General features: G+C 34.7%; 1 protein-coding gene across 9 annotated transcripts in view; it reads right to left on the bottom strand.

Annotated features, from left to right (window-relative positions):
* MAN1A2 (mannosidase alpha class 1A member 2) overlaps positions 1-14,380 on the bottom strand; it is a 175,889-nt gene that overhangs the window by 31,319 nt on the left and 130,190 nt on the right. For all 9 annotated transcript variants that reach the window (XM_033199475.1, XM_033199482.1, XM_033199481.1 and 6 more), the window contains 4 exons: positions 11,451-11,566; positions 7,537-7,756; positions 4,548-4,720; positions 1,119-1,234 (listed from right to left, as the gene is read on the bottom strand). In XM_033199475.1, the coding sequence (XP_033055366.1) occupies positions 1,119-1,234; positions 4,548-4,720; positions 7,537-7,756; positions 11,451-11,566 (625 nt within the window). The remainder of the gene's footprint in view (positions 1-1,118; positions 1,235-4,547; positions 4,721-7,536; positions 7,757-11,450; positions 11,567-14,380) is intronic.

Consider the following 14,380-nt stretch of genomic DNA (forward strand, 5'->3'; position numbering starts at 1 on the left):
TCTAAACCATCCCAGAAGTAATAAGGGGCTGGATTAGGGTCAATTGTAGAAATGGAAAGGAGGAAGCAAAATAAAAAAAAAAGTAACAGAAAGAAGCATAAAGAACTGGTGATATATTAAAAGGAGGAAGCAGAAATGATTCTATAATGTATAAGCTAAAAAGACAGGAAAACAACAGTACTAGAGGTAAGAAAAGAAAAATTAGAATAAGATAGCATTTAGGATAGACATTTAGAAACTTAGTTCGATACAGGTACATTTTAATTGTAATATATGAGAATGTAAACTACAAGTATACTAGAATGTAAAATCCAGAAGGCAGGAATTTTTGTCCTGCTTGCCTATTGAAACATCCTCAAGTGTCTTGAACAGTGCCTGGTAATACACATTTGTTGAAAAAATAAAATGTTTACAAGGCTTTCATGTACAGATATGCAAGAAATACAAATAAGAAATTTAAGAGAGTACAAAGAGATATTTATTTGGTCAGTCTTCAGGGAAGTGGACATATTTACAGCCTCCATCTTTTCCAGGTCTGCTTACAGAGAGCTCTACCTGGGGTTTTGATTATAAGACCAAAATAAAGTTGTCTACTCTTTTCCATTGTTCCTTTTATGTGTATCTTTACAGTAAACCTCATCAGGAGGATGAGTGGCTATGATCATTTAGTACCATCAAAACTGCATGATTATTCCTAACAGATTTCATTAGCTACAGTAGGGAGCTCAGGTATGATCCCAGGACCAGCATTATCAGTAACACGTGGAAGCTTGTTAGACATGCAAAATTTTAGACTAAACTCCAGATCTACTGAAACTTTGTGGGTGTGGACCTAGTTACCTGTGTATTAAGAAGACTTCCAGGTGATTTTAATGCACATTAAAGAACAAGGAACAAAAAATTTTAACAGGTACTAAGTACTTTTTGGATAAAATACCTACCTTACAGTCTAAGTCATTCTTCTTGAGATGTAGCTAAAAAGTTTACACATCCAATTACATAAAAAGATATTTACAATAAAATTTAGTGTAACCTGTCACATAGTCATAATTCATCATCTAGTGATCACACAGCAAAACTAGTCTAGTCTAAAAATTTTTTTAAAGCGATATACTTACTTTAATGTTTCAGCAAGAAAAAAGCTCTGCTGTACATCGTCATGTGTAGGAGTAGAGGAATATACATCTTTAACTCCAGAAAATCCACCACTAACTCGGCAATACTTTTCAATGGCCTATGAAATAGATCAGACAAAATAAGCAATTCTGCAGAATTTCAAGTTTTGAAGGACAACAAAACTCTGAAGGACAATAGCCAAAAGTTCATAAAGATTTGCATGAAAATTTGATGGCTTAAAAATAATATATTATCAAAAGGAAATATTCTCATACTGGAAAAATTAACTCGTACAAGAAATAGGATGTTTCCCATAGAACTTCTCTCTCTCCAAAACCCTTTAATCTTTTTAAGACATCTTATATTTTCCTAACTTAGAAATCAAATTTAGGCTATTTTTTCGAAATGAGGGGTCTCTCTGGCAAAATAAAGGTCCATTAGTTCTGACAAATCAAGATGGAGGTCAGTTTCGATTAACAATTTTTATTGCAATTTTACCACTTCCAAGGACAAACAATAATCCACAACATGCTAAAAAAGTATTACTTAGGAGCACTCTACAGTAATAGCAATGAGAGATCATATTTACTAAATACATACTATGTGCCAGACATTGCATTATCATAATCCTATGAGTTAGCCATTACAGGTGGTACCAACTGGCAGAAAGAGCCCACCTACCACAATAATAATTATAGTATAAAGAGTTAACAATTATAAACTATTTACTATGCGCTACAAGCTGTTCTAAGAGCTTTCAATATAGTCACATTTGAATTTCACAACTCTATGGGGTTAACAGCCTCACTTTTCAGATGGGAAAACTGAGACACAGAGTAATTTGCTCCACATTATTAACTACTGTGCTTTACTGCTTGACTGAGAGTTAAAATTCTTCCTCTTTTTGCATCTTTGGGCATGTCTAAACAAAATATACTGAATCAAATGGAATCTATTCACAACCTTATTTTTTAATTCAAAGCAACCAAACAGTTTGCTTATGCAGGTACAGCACAGTCCAGAATTCAGCCATTCATGAAAAGCGGAAAGCACATGTGGTTCTGTTTTTCTATTCTACCTAACACTGGGAGGTCATCCAATGAAGTCATGGGTACTTAACTAATCATCGCTGTCTGTCATGGCTTGTTGTTTCTAGTCTTGCTACTTTTCTTACTCTTCTGGGCTTCTCCTTCCTATGAAAAGCTAATTAACATTAAAAAGGTGTTTATTTAATCAGTCTGTTCATTTTATAGCTCCATTTTGATTATAGCTAAGTTTAAGGGGTTTGGTGCTTTTCTCTAATACATTATAAAGAAATTTTGGATACAAGACTTTTTAAGTACTTTTCTTCACAATAATCATGTGTCTTCACCACCACATGAACTATCAAAATGGCTGAAGAATAATAAGAAAGTAGTGGGGAGGCATGACTAATCTTTAAGACATTTAGAGTCATGAGGGCAAGTTTGGAAGCTTCAATATGTAAACAGAATAGCTAAGGCTACAGAAGACATGCTATACTGCTATTCTGCTTCACCCAGCCTTCCCTTTGCTTTCTTCACATCCAAGAGGAGAGGCCAACGGTGATGCATGAGCAAATACTATTTAAGATGTGACACTACCTCTTTTGCCTCCATTCCTCCCTCTTCTCATCACTTCCACTGCACACTTCTGAAACTTGAATTTAGAATATAAGTACTCCAGTTCTTGTTCTTGACCAATTACACATTGAGTTTGTGTTTGTCCACGTAGGCTATAAAAGCAAAATTCTACCTCTCATAATTCAAATTTAGACAGACATGGGCTAAAGTCTGACTCTGTCACACCTCTCCTTAACAGACAAAAGTAGGGTCATACTTGAAGAAAGCACACAGGAAAAAAGGACCTTAGGAAAAGGATGAATTATCCTAAAGTATTCCTCAATGACAAAAAGTGCTTCTGCCACCACTTTCCACTCCTCACGTGATTCAGACATATCCCCCTCATTCCTCTAAATAAGAAGCATTAAATAACAGGGGATGTTCAAATGAAACAGGTTCATTATATGATTATTTTACCTATCTATTTTCCTTACATAAAATAGTGCTTAATTTATGGAAGCATTAGTAAGCCACTGCTAACAATAGAAGTGTGTGTGCATTCTATTCCCAAACCACTGTGGCAATAGTTTGGCTGTCTTCTCAACTGTGGCAGCACCCTCCTACACAGAGAATTTCACTAGTAGCTGTGCTCCCAATTCTAGACCCAAGGAGCCAAGGAAAAGCAGCATCAATAAATGCTGCATCTGTTCCTGTCCTGTGTAACCACTTGCTTCCATTAATATGCTCTTATTGTTAAAGTCCAGGAGGACTACCTAGGTCTGAACGACAGGTGAAAAATAAGTGTACTCCCCTTAGTTCAAGATCTCACATTATTCCTAGGTTATGGCTGTGGTCTCCCAAACCCACCAATTTGTGGAATACAATCAGATCCTTTTGCTTTGTTACTCCCCATTGAAAAAAGCCTTCAGGAGTTCCTTCCCCCTTATAAAACATTTAGTAGTTCTGTAAGGAATTCTCAAAAGTCAAGCAGCTTTTGCAGGTAGAAGATGCTAAGGAAAAAAGAAAAACAAGATTTGAAGGGCTTTTTGGATAAGCAAAGAACTTTCTATTACCACTTCCCATCGACAGCACTTACAAAGTAGCTGACAGAAGTAACTAAGATAGTGTGTATTGCAGGGAGGGAGTTGTGCACACACATCTTATTTCCTGAACAACTAAGAACCTTTGATTTGGTATGTAAGGCTGTCTACATAATGTCTCCAATCTTCTCTCCCACTTTGTCACTGTGAAACGTTCTCTTTACATAAATTGGTATACATCTTGCCCTAAAACATATCTCATACATTCCTGTCTGGGCAATTTACCAGCACTACTGACCTCATTTGGGATTCCTTAGTCATTCTATCTAGATTGTAAGCTTAAGTTAAACAATTTGAATATGAATAGTCACCATAATTAGTGCTATTTATCACAATTAGTAAATCTCAAAGAATAAAACAACCCCTTACCCCTGGGAATAAGCTATACTTTTATAAAAGACTAATAGTTTTTTCCTCCCTAGGTACTGATAGCCATGGATTCCCTGAAAGACTAGCATTTTAAGAGTAAACTCCTTGCTTCCTTTACCTACTAACCATTAAAAATTCCTCCTTTGAAATACATATTTATATATTTTAAAAATATTTTAATATTTTAATATATATTTAATATGTTTCGTAAGATTTATTTCTACTGCCAAGAAACTTAAATTGACTAAGAGTTTCTTCATTAGATAAACAAAAACTGCCCTACAGATACTAAACATGAGGTAACATGGGCGAGGATACATGGCATCATAGGAGGGCATGACGTAACACTCTTGCAGATAAAATGGAATATTGGCTTATTTACCAGTGCTGCTTCCCAGCCCCACTGCCTGTATCTCGGATCATGAGTGAATCGCCATAGGTACCAATAGGTTTCAATTACTTCTGGACGGAGGATGTAATACTTTTCAGCCTGCCGGACAGCCACAGCCTCCACTGCACCATCAAACTTGAATGATTCAGGACCTAGCTTTAATGCTGTAACATGACAAAAGAAATAACTGAGCAAAATAAATCATTTAAGTTTGTTTGCAAGGACTTCTTTCTTCCCTGAAAGAATAGAATATGAAGTAATTTTTATTGTTTATTTTTATTGTTGCTGTTTGCACTCAGTGCAAAATGAGTCATTTTAAAAGATCCACATTTGGTTTTCTTAAAATAGACTTATAAATATTCCTATTATTCTCACATAAAATGTTTCTCAGAATAATGTGTATCAACATATTGCTAAATCCAATTCTACCAATAAGAGTCTAGTAATCTTTTGGAAACAAATGCAAACCTAGACATTTGCACATCATATAGTCCACTGTGGTCCGAAATAAAAGTACATAGATAATTATACTGTGTGGATTTTTTTTTTAAGGCAAGGTAATTTTTAAAGACATTTTGCCATAATACACACGTATAAGAAAACATTTTAGAGCTTAGATCATGAATTGATTTAGTTGTAGATAATTATAGTATAAATTTAGCAGGAATAACTATTAAGGAGAAATGAATGGATATTTTAAAATATGGTGGCCAAAAATTATAGCACAGCTATAAGAAAACACAGCAGAGGATTAATAACCTGCTGGAAAGTTAGCAAAACTAGGACTGTACTTTTTAATTAAAGGATCTAAATTGAGATTAAAGACAAGTAAAAACAACAGAAGACTTGAAAATATAGGACACAAATCAAATAATCATTTTTTGGTTTACCATAACAAAGAGGGTCACAGGTTTATCAACTTGCAATGTGAAAATGACAATCAGAAAAAGAATCAGCATCAGCAATGTCATTATGAAATGTGAAAATCAGAAATATAAGGAAATCCTTTCATAACTCTGATACACTATGAATTTCTGAAAGGCAGGGAATATATCTTGTTCACACTTTAACCTATAAGCATCTAGCATAATACTTGGCATATAATGGCTGTTCCCTATTTCATGGAGTAAATATTTAATTATAATAACTATGATATACCATATTTTAGTATGTATGCTATATGAAATTCAATTATTTTAGGTCTATTATTTGATTTTTGGTCAAAATCTGTCAAATAACAATCCTTATTCTCGTGGATCCTAATATAAAATTGAATATCCATCCTGGTCCTCAATGTTTTACTAATTTTAGCTATATTTTAAGTGCATAATTGACATTTTATATCAACACAATAATTTAATTTAGCCTCTATGAATATCCATCCTGGTCCTCAATGTTTTACTAATGTTTTAGCTATATTTTAAGTGCATAATTGACATTCTATATCAACACGATAATTTAATTTAGCCTCTATTACAAACTCAGATCACTGCCGTTATATGTATTACACACCAACACTTAAACTACCCTGAAATAACACTACTTCACTGTCCTCTTGACTTATATTCTTTCAAGAAACGGAACTCTTGATTTAGTTAACGAGAAAACTGAAGGATCAATTTTGCCATAAGTTAATAATTCTTTACTGTATAAAAATAACTTGACAGATTTATGAACTAGTATAAATTTTAGGTAAATCATATTTGTTTCATGGTATCTGATGATAAAGTAACCCTAAAACAGAAATTGTTGTTTGATAAAATTAATGATTTGCTTCTGAAATCAAATAAAAATTTCTAGTTTTTTGGCTTTCAGGGAGCTCATTATCCATTACCTCATATAGAAACTCATGTTTTTAAAGCCAGAGAAAATCTTGTAAGGTCTAGTCCAGTGTTTTTCAGCCCCCTTTTCATTACTGCACCCCTAAGAAGCGTTTTGCCTTTTTAAAAAAAGTCTAATTGACTTCTCCCTCCATAAAATTTTAATACCAAATATATACTGTGTATGACTATATGTACATCTGTGCTTTATACACAAAGAGTAAAAATTTTTTCAGCCCCAATCAAGCCAATTTTTGTCACCATTTAAGAATCATCTCCTTTTCTAAGTAAGGACACTGAAGTTCAGAAAATATTTGCCCAATGCAATGTCAGAGGATCTTTTTAGTTAAAGCCATAAACAATTCTAAAAACTATTGGTGAACTAATTGAAAAACTACTAGTTAGCCAGATACCAATAAAGATAAATACTATTATCTTTTGGTTATTCTTTTTATCACAAGAGGATAGGCAAGGCAATGTAACTGAAATCAGTCAATTTTTTTTTTTTTTTTTTTTTTTTTGAGACGGAGTCTCGCTCTGTTGCCCAGGCTAGAGTGCTGTGGCCGGATCTCAGCTCACTGCAAGCTCCGCCTCCCGGGTTCACGCCATTCTCCTGCCTCAGCCTCCGGAGTAGCTGGGACTACAGGCGCCCGCCACCTCGCCCGGCTAATTTTTTATATTTTTTAGTAGAGACGGGGTTTCACCGTGTTAGCCAGGATGGTCTCGATCTCCTGACCTCGTGATCCGCCCGTCTCGGCCTCCCAAAGTGCTGGGATTACAGGCTTGAGCCACCGCGCCCGGCCTGAAATCAGTCAATTTTATGTTCTTTTAAGTAACTGTTTTTACAGAAGCTGAAATGGCAAAAATAGATTCTTATATTAAAATAAATGTTATTCCATTTATTCCCAAATACCCCACAATTCTTGTCTTTAAAACAATTACTTCAAAATCTTTAACAGAAACAGCAGAATTCAGAATTTAAAAAATAATGCAGAGACACATTTCCAGAATTAAAATTCAAGTTTTTAAGAAAATGATTTGCCATGTTGGTGTAAACTATTTGGAAGTAACAAGCGCCTATATATTCTTCTTATTGCTAAATACATTTTTAACATAGAGATTATTTTAGACTATATAATTAGCCTTATTAATATTCTTACCAGTTCTGTCATATGACTCATGACAAGTACGTGCAATTTCTGCCCCCAGTTCTAAATAATGACCAGCTTTATCTGTTCTGGAACCATCCGCTCCCAGTGCAAACATTCCCCCAGCAAAGCAGGCCAAATGCCCCATCTTTTTTTCCAAGTGCCCATTCTTCCATTCTCCAATAAAGACAAGACCTCCACGAGATTTCTTAATAAGATGTTTTTCTATAGCCTATAGGAAAGAAAAGATATTCAAAATTTTAGATGCAAACTATTAAGTGTTCAAACTTACTATATCCTTCTGGCCATTATAAAACTTGGGTAACATGTTAGTCTATAAAGTAGTAACTTTCCCAAACTAAGAGACTTAATTAATAGTAAGTGTTGGAGTGGGGGATCAAACTGCATATAATCTGGAACAAATACCTGAATCACTACCATAATAAGACAGCGTGGAAGAGGAGAGACTTGGCCTAAAGATTACCTTCTACATAGTATTATCTTTAGTCCCTTACTTCTCAAACTTAGGCATTTGTTTTGGATGCGTTGTCATGGATAAGAGAAGCCATATTATAAACATTGTCTATCTTCCTGGAATATAAATTTTACTCAAAAGATGTGGGAATGGTGAGAGAAACAGTCTATACTAAACTTGAGTATATCAGAGTATAACAATCACATTTCATTTTTAAAGTGAGATTTTCAAGAGCTTTGCTCCTTTGGAACATGTTCTTAGACTTTGCTGAGATGAGCTATTTTCTACCTTTAGAGGTATTTCTATGGAAAAGTATAAGCAATGGTCATTAACTCAGTTTTCTTTAGTAGAAACTATTATGTATGATTAGTGGTTAACTTTTCTTTCTGACAAAAAGGAATATTTTTTTTGTCAGTTGTTTGCTGACAAGTTTAATAACAATCAGGCTTGGAAAATTTTACTCTATATTCTCTGTAATAATAATGTGAGTTTAGGCCGGGCGCGGTGGCTCAAGCCTGTAATCCCAGCACTTTGGGAGGCCAAGACGGGCGAATCACGAGGTCAGGAGATCGAGACCATCCTGGCTAACACGGTGAAACCCCGTCTCTACTAAAAAAAATACAAAAAACTAGCCAGGCGAGGTGGCGGGTGCCTGTAGTCCCAGCTACTTAGGAAGCTAAGGCAGGAGAACAGCACAAACCCGGGAGGCAGAGCTTGCAGTGAGCTGAGATCCGGCCACTGCACTCCAGCCTGGGCAACAGAGCGAGACTCCGTCTCAAAAATAAATAAATAAATAAATAAATAATGTCAGTTTTACAGAACTGGAGTGACTATGTCTTACTGATCACCTATATTCCAGAAGGCATATAATGTAGTGTGCACTCAATACATGTTTAATTATTAAGTAATAAGTTTTTGTCATTGTTTTAACCATAGTACTCTGAAGCACAAGTAAAGTTTTTTGAGTATGGGGTGGTATTTTTCATGTTTCTGAACCTCATGATACTAGCATGTTTTCCACATAAAAGGTATTCCAAAAATGCCTAAAGGATGGTATTCATATGTTTGTCATTTTGTCATTTCTGTTCATTATAACACATCTTACCATATTACAATTAAAAAATATCCAAGTATATCCACATGGACTTACTAGAACTAAAGTAAAAGGCAGTTCATTAGAGTTTTTTTTACCAATAATTTTAAAAGAAAGTAGAAACCAGGGATATGGATATCTGTGAGAACACAGTAAGGTAGGATGGGTATGGAATAATTTAAGTAAAATAGCTCAGAAAGACAAGGTTTAAAAATAACGTATTTCAAATTAGAATGAGTCTTAAGTGGTCATTCCTATCTCTTTCATACATTCCATATGTCATTTATTTTACAATACTCTAACAATAATTTTTGAAAATAACACTGCAAAGACTGCATACTTGAGATCATGTCTCAAAGTGACAGCTGACCAACTATTAAAAAACATTTATTAGGTACCTATTCTTGATTTAATAACTAATAAAACTAATAAAAACAGGGAAAAGAAAGCAAGTACAGAAATATTTACAGAATACACAACATATAGCAGATGATTCATGAAAAACAGTGTGAATTTATAAGGTTAACTTTCAAAACAGTTATGCTTTCAAAGCATGTACAATTTAAAAAGCAATGACAAATATAATTTTTTTCCTTTGGAAAAAATTAAGCAAAAGTCAAAATAGTTTTAAAGAAAATTACAAGAAAACAGCAAAAATTAATTTATTATGGTATATGATATACCACATTTTCTCAAATATAATATTAAATATATTCATGCATTTATCAAATACTATTGAATATTTACTATGTTTCAAGTAACGTGCTAGATGCTGAGATAATGATAAGCAAATTAGTCTCTGCCCTCAAAGGAGGCCACAGTCTAGTGGGAATTACTAAGAGCTATTTTTAACAATATGGTTCTAAGAATATTAAATTCTTCCCAGATAATAACCTATCTGGATCATAAAACTTTCTAGGTTTAAATTTTAATAAAAGAGAATAAAGTTCTCCTACTAAAATTTATATTCTTGGTTGTACCTTTAGTTCAATTTATTATTTAACACAATATCTCAACAAACACTTGTTGAGTACCTATAATGGGCAAAACACCGTGAGCCACATATTAAGTTCAACTCCTGCACATTTTTTAAAAACAATTGTACCAAATTAGGTGCCTAAAGAGTAGGGATATAAAATGGATAAGATTCTTGGTTTAATGAAAAAGACAAACCAAACAAAAATTAGAACTCTGACAACTAATTACTGACTACATCAGCACAGTGTTGTTATATACAAAATACACAACTTTTAAAAAGTAATTAAAATCAGTTAATAACCTGCTAAACACTCTTACTTAACACACTTTTAACTTACTTTTCCATTTCAGTTTTTTCTTATAAATACTCCATATAAATTCTTCCTAGAATGAATCTTGTTCCAATTATAAACTGTCACAATATCATGGTATGAAGTCATTTAAATATGAAACAATATAAGACAGTGGTTAAAAGCACTGGCTCAGCAGCCAGATTGTTCAGTTCCAGGCCCCATCAATTACCAGCTACGCAATCTTCAGCAAGTTACTTTAACTTCATTGTTCCTTAAGGTCTTCATGTGTAAAATGGTGATAATGATTAAATGATCTCATACATGTAAGAAGGGTTAGAACAGTGCCTGGCACGTAGAAAATACTATATACGTGTGTTGTCATTAGTTAAGTATTTACCCATAAGGCTCTCAATGTATAAATTCAAAGGGGTCATTTGAAAGAAAAAATGTTTATGAAAATGTATACAAAGTCAGAAGTTTTCCAGTCTCTGCAAACATTAACTAAAAGTAAATAAAATCAATTTTCATGAATACACTAAAATAAATTCTTATTTTATTTTATTTATTGTTGACACAGAGTCTTGCTCTGTCACCCAGACTGGAGTGCAATGATAAGACCTCAGCTCACTGCAACCTCCGCCTCCCAGGTTCAAGTGATTCTACCGCCGCAGCCTCCCAAGTAGCTGGGACTACAGGCATGCACCACCATGCCCAGCTGATTTTTGTATTTTAAGCAGAGATGGGTTTTCACCATGTTGGCCAGGCTGGTCTTGAGTGCCCGACCTCAAATGATCTGCCTACCCCGGCCTCCCAAAGTGCTGAGATTACAGATGTGAGCCACTGCACCCGGCCTACAATAAATTCTTTCTTCAAAAATTTCTTTAAAATGCCACAAATAAAAGAAGACTTAATATGAGGCTTTTCTATTAAAATAGTAGCAAACTCTATAGTGAATGCATATAATAAAATGCTTATACATATTTACTGAATGTCTATAACAAAATGGTTATAAGATAGTCATCTAGTCACTACCAAATACACTGTACGTTCAATCTGTTAAGCAGAAAAATGTTCTGGAAATAATCACCTCAATAGCATCATCATACATCTTTCTTGCCTCATGGTCTGTTTTATCTGACATCAACCATGCTTTCAGTAAGTATTCATAAAAACTGTCTCCCAGACCGCCGACAGATGTATGGTCTGTAACAAAGGAGAAAACAGAAGGATAGAGGTAAAGGCAAGGGAAGACAAGACAAATAAAGCAATATTTTCAATTATAATGACTCTGTTACAGGTCAATAATTTTAAAATCACACTGACAAGCCCATTTCCAACACACTTCAAATTTAGTCCCATAAGCGTACACATAATCACTTTCCTCTATATGTGTATCGAATTTTCTAGAAAATCTTTTTTCTCTGGATGTGGTGATTCACGTACTTAGTAGTCTTTTTCTTGAATTAGTTTGTACACTGTCATAGAGCCAAACTTTTCCAGAATTGATAATTACCTTTTATATATTAATAGCTTTAAATAAATAAGTTATGACTAAATATGAAAGCTCGACTTAAATCTGATGTTAAGCAAAAAGAGCTTACTCTTAAGACATGTTCCTATACAATGGTTAATGGTAATTCCTAAGCCAAAGATAATAAATTAAAATACATCTACAAAAAGAAAAAACACCCAAGAATTCCTTTATAGTATCACCTTGCATAACATAAATAGCTGTTGACTTCCTACCCTTGATTACTATTTATACAAATTTTAGTACACACAGGCATACCTCAGAGATACAGAAAGTTTGTTTACAGACTACTGCAATGTAGCAAATATTGCAACAAAGTGAGTCACAGAAACTTTTTGGTTTCCCAGTAGGTATAAAAGTTGTGTTTAAATAAACAATGTTCGTATCTTAATTTTAAAAATACTTTATTGCTAAAAATGCAAATGATCATCTGATGCTTTCAGCAAGTCACATTCTTTTTGCTGGTGGAGGGTCTTGCCTTGATGATGGCTGCTGACTCATCAGGGTGGCAGCTGCTGAAGGCTGGGGTGGCTGGGTCAATTTCTTAAAATGAGACAACAATGAAATCTGCTATATTGAATGATTCTCCCTGTTTGATTTCTCTGTAAGACGAAAGATCTCTCTGTAGCATGTGATGCTGTTTGACAGCATTCTGTCCACAGTAAAAATTCTTTCAAACTTGGAGTCCACTCTCTCATATCCTGACACTGCTTTATCAACTAAGTTTACATAGTATTCTAAATCTTTGTTGTCATTTCGACAATGTTCATAGCTTCTTCACCAGGAGTAGATTCCATCTCAAGAAACCACTTTATTTGCTCATCTGTAAGAAGCAACTCCTCATCCATTCAAGTCTTACTTAGTCCTATCTTCAGGCCCCACTTCTAATTCTGGTTCTCTTGCTATTTCCACCACATCTACAGTTACTTCCTCCACTTAAGCTTGAACCCCTCAAAATCACCCATGAGGACTGGAACAAATTCTTCCAAACTCCTGTTAATGTTGATACTTTGACCTCCTCCCATGAACCACAAATGTTCTTAATGGTATCTAGAATAGTGACTCCTTTCCAGAAGGTTTTCCATTTACTTTGCTGAGATCTGTCAGAAGAATCACTATCCATGGCAGCTATAGCCTTACAAAATACAATCCTTAAATAACAAGACTTGAGAGTCTTACTCATTCTTTGACCCATGGGCTGCAAAATGGATGTTGTTAGCAGGCATGAAACCAACATTAATATCCTTGGGCACCTTCACCACAGAAAATGGGTGACCAGGTGCATTGTCAATGAGCAGCAATATTTTGAAAGAGATCTTTTTTGCTTAGCAGTTCCCAACAGTGGACTTAAAATATTCAGTAAACTCTGCCATCAACAGATCTGCTCTCATCTGAACTTTGTTGTTCCATTACAGACCACACAGGGAGTAGATGCAGCAAAATTCTTAAAGGCCCTAGGATTTTCAGAATGGTAAATGAGCACTGGCTTCAACTTAAAATCAACAGCTGCATTGGCCCCCAACATTAGCCTGTCCTTGAAAGCCAAGCACTGACTTCTCTTTAGCTATGAGATGGCATCTTCTTCCAGTAGAAACCTGTTTCATCTACATTGAAAATCTGTTGTTTCTTGTAGCCGCCTTCATCAATTAATTTAGTTCGATCTTCAGGATCACGTGCTGCAGTTTTTACATAAGCACTTGCTGCCTCACCTGTCACCTTTATGTTTTGGAGGCAGCTTCCTTCTTTAAACTTCATAAACCAACCTCTGTAAGCTTCAAACTCTTCTCCTGATGCTTCCTCACCTCTCTTAGCATTCACAGAATTGAAGAGAGTTAGGGCCTTGCTCTGGATGAGGTTTTGGATTCAGGGAATGTTGTAGATGGTTTGATCTTCTACCCAGACCATTCAGACTTTTCCCATGTCTGCAATATGGCCATTTTGTTTCCTCATTATTCATGTGTTCACTGGCATAGCACTTTTAATTTCCTTCAAGAACTTTTCCTTTCCTTTCACAATCTGCCTAACTGGTGCAAGAGGCTTAGCCTTTGGACTCTCTTGGCTTTTGATATGCCTTCCTCACTAAGCTTAATTATATCTAGCTTTTGATGTAAAGTGAGAGACATATGACTCTTTTACTTGGAATAGTTAGAGGCCATTGAAGGATTAATATTGATGCATACTAGGTGTACATTGTAGGGTTATTAATTGGCCTTATATTAATATTGTTGTTTCAAAGAACAGGGAGGCCAAAGGAGAGAGACAGGGAAATAGCCAGTTGGTCGAGCAGTCAGAACACACACAACATAATTTATTAAGTTTGTCATTTTCTATGGGTGCTGTTCATGCTGCCCAAAACAATTACAATAGTAATATCAAAGATCACTGATTACAGATCACTATAACAGACATAATACTAAGGAAAAAATTTGAAATATTTCAAGAATTACCAAAATGTGACCCAGAGACATAAAGCAAACACATGCTGT

Source organism: Trachypithecus francoisi, unplaced genomic scaffold (assembly GCF_009764315.1).
Source record: "Trachypithecus francoisi isolate TF-2019V2 unplaced genomic scaffold, Tfra_2.0 Lachesis_group5, whole genome shotgun sequence".
NCBI lineage: Eukaryota > Metazoa > Chordata > Mammalia > Primates > Cercopithecidae > Trachypithecus > Trachypithecus francoisi.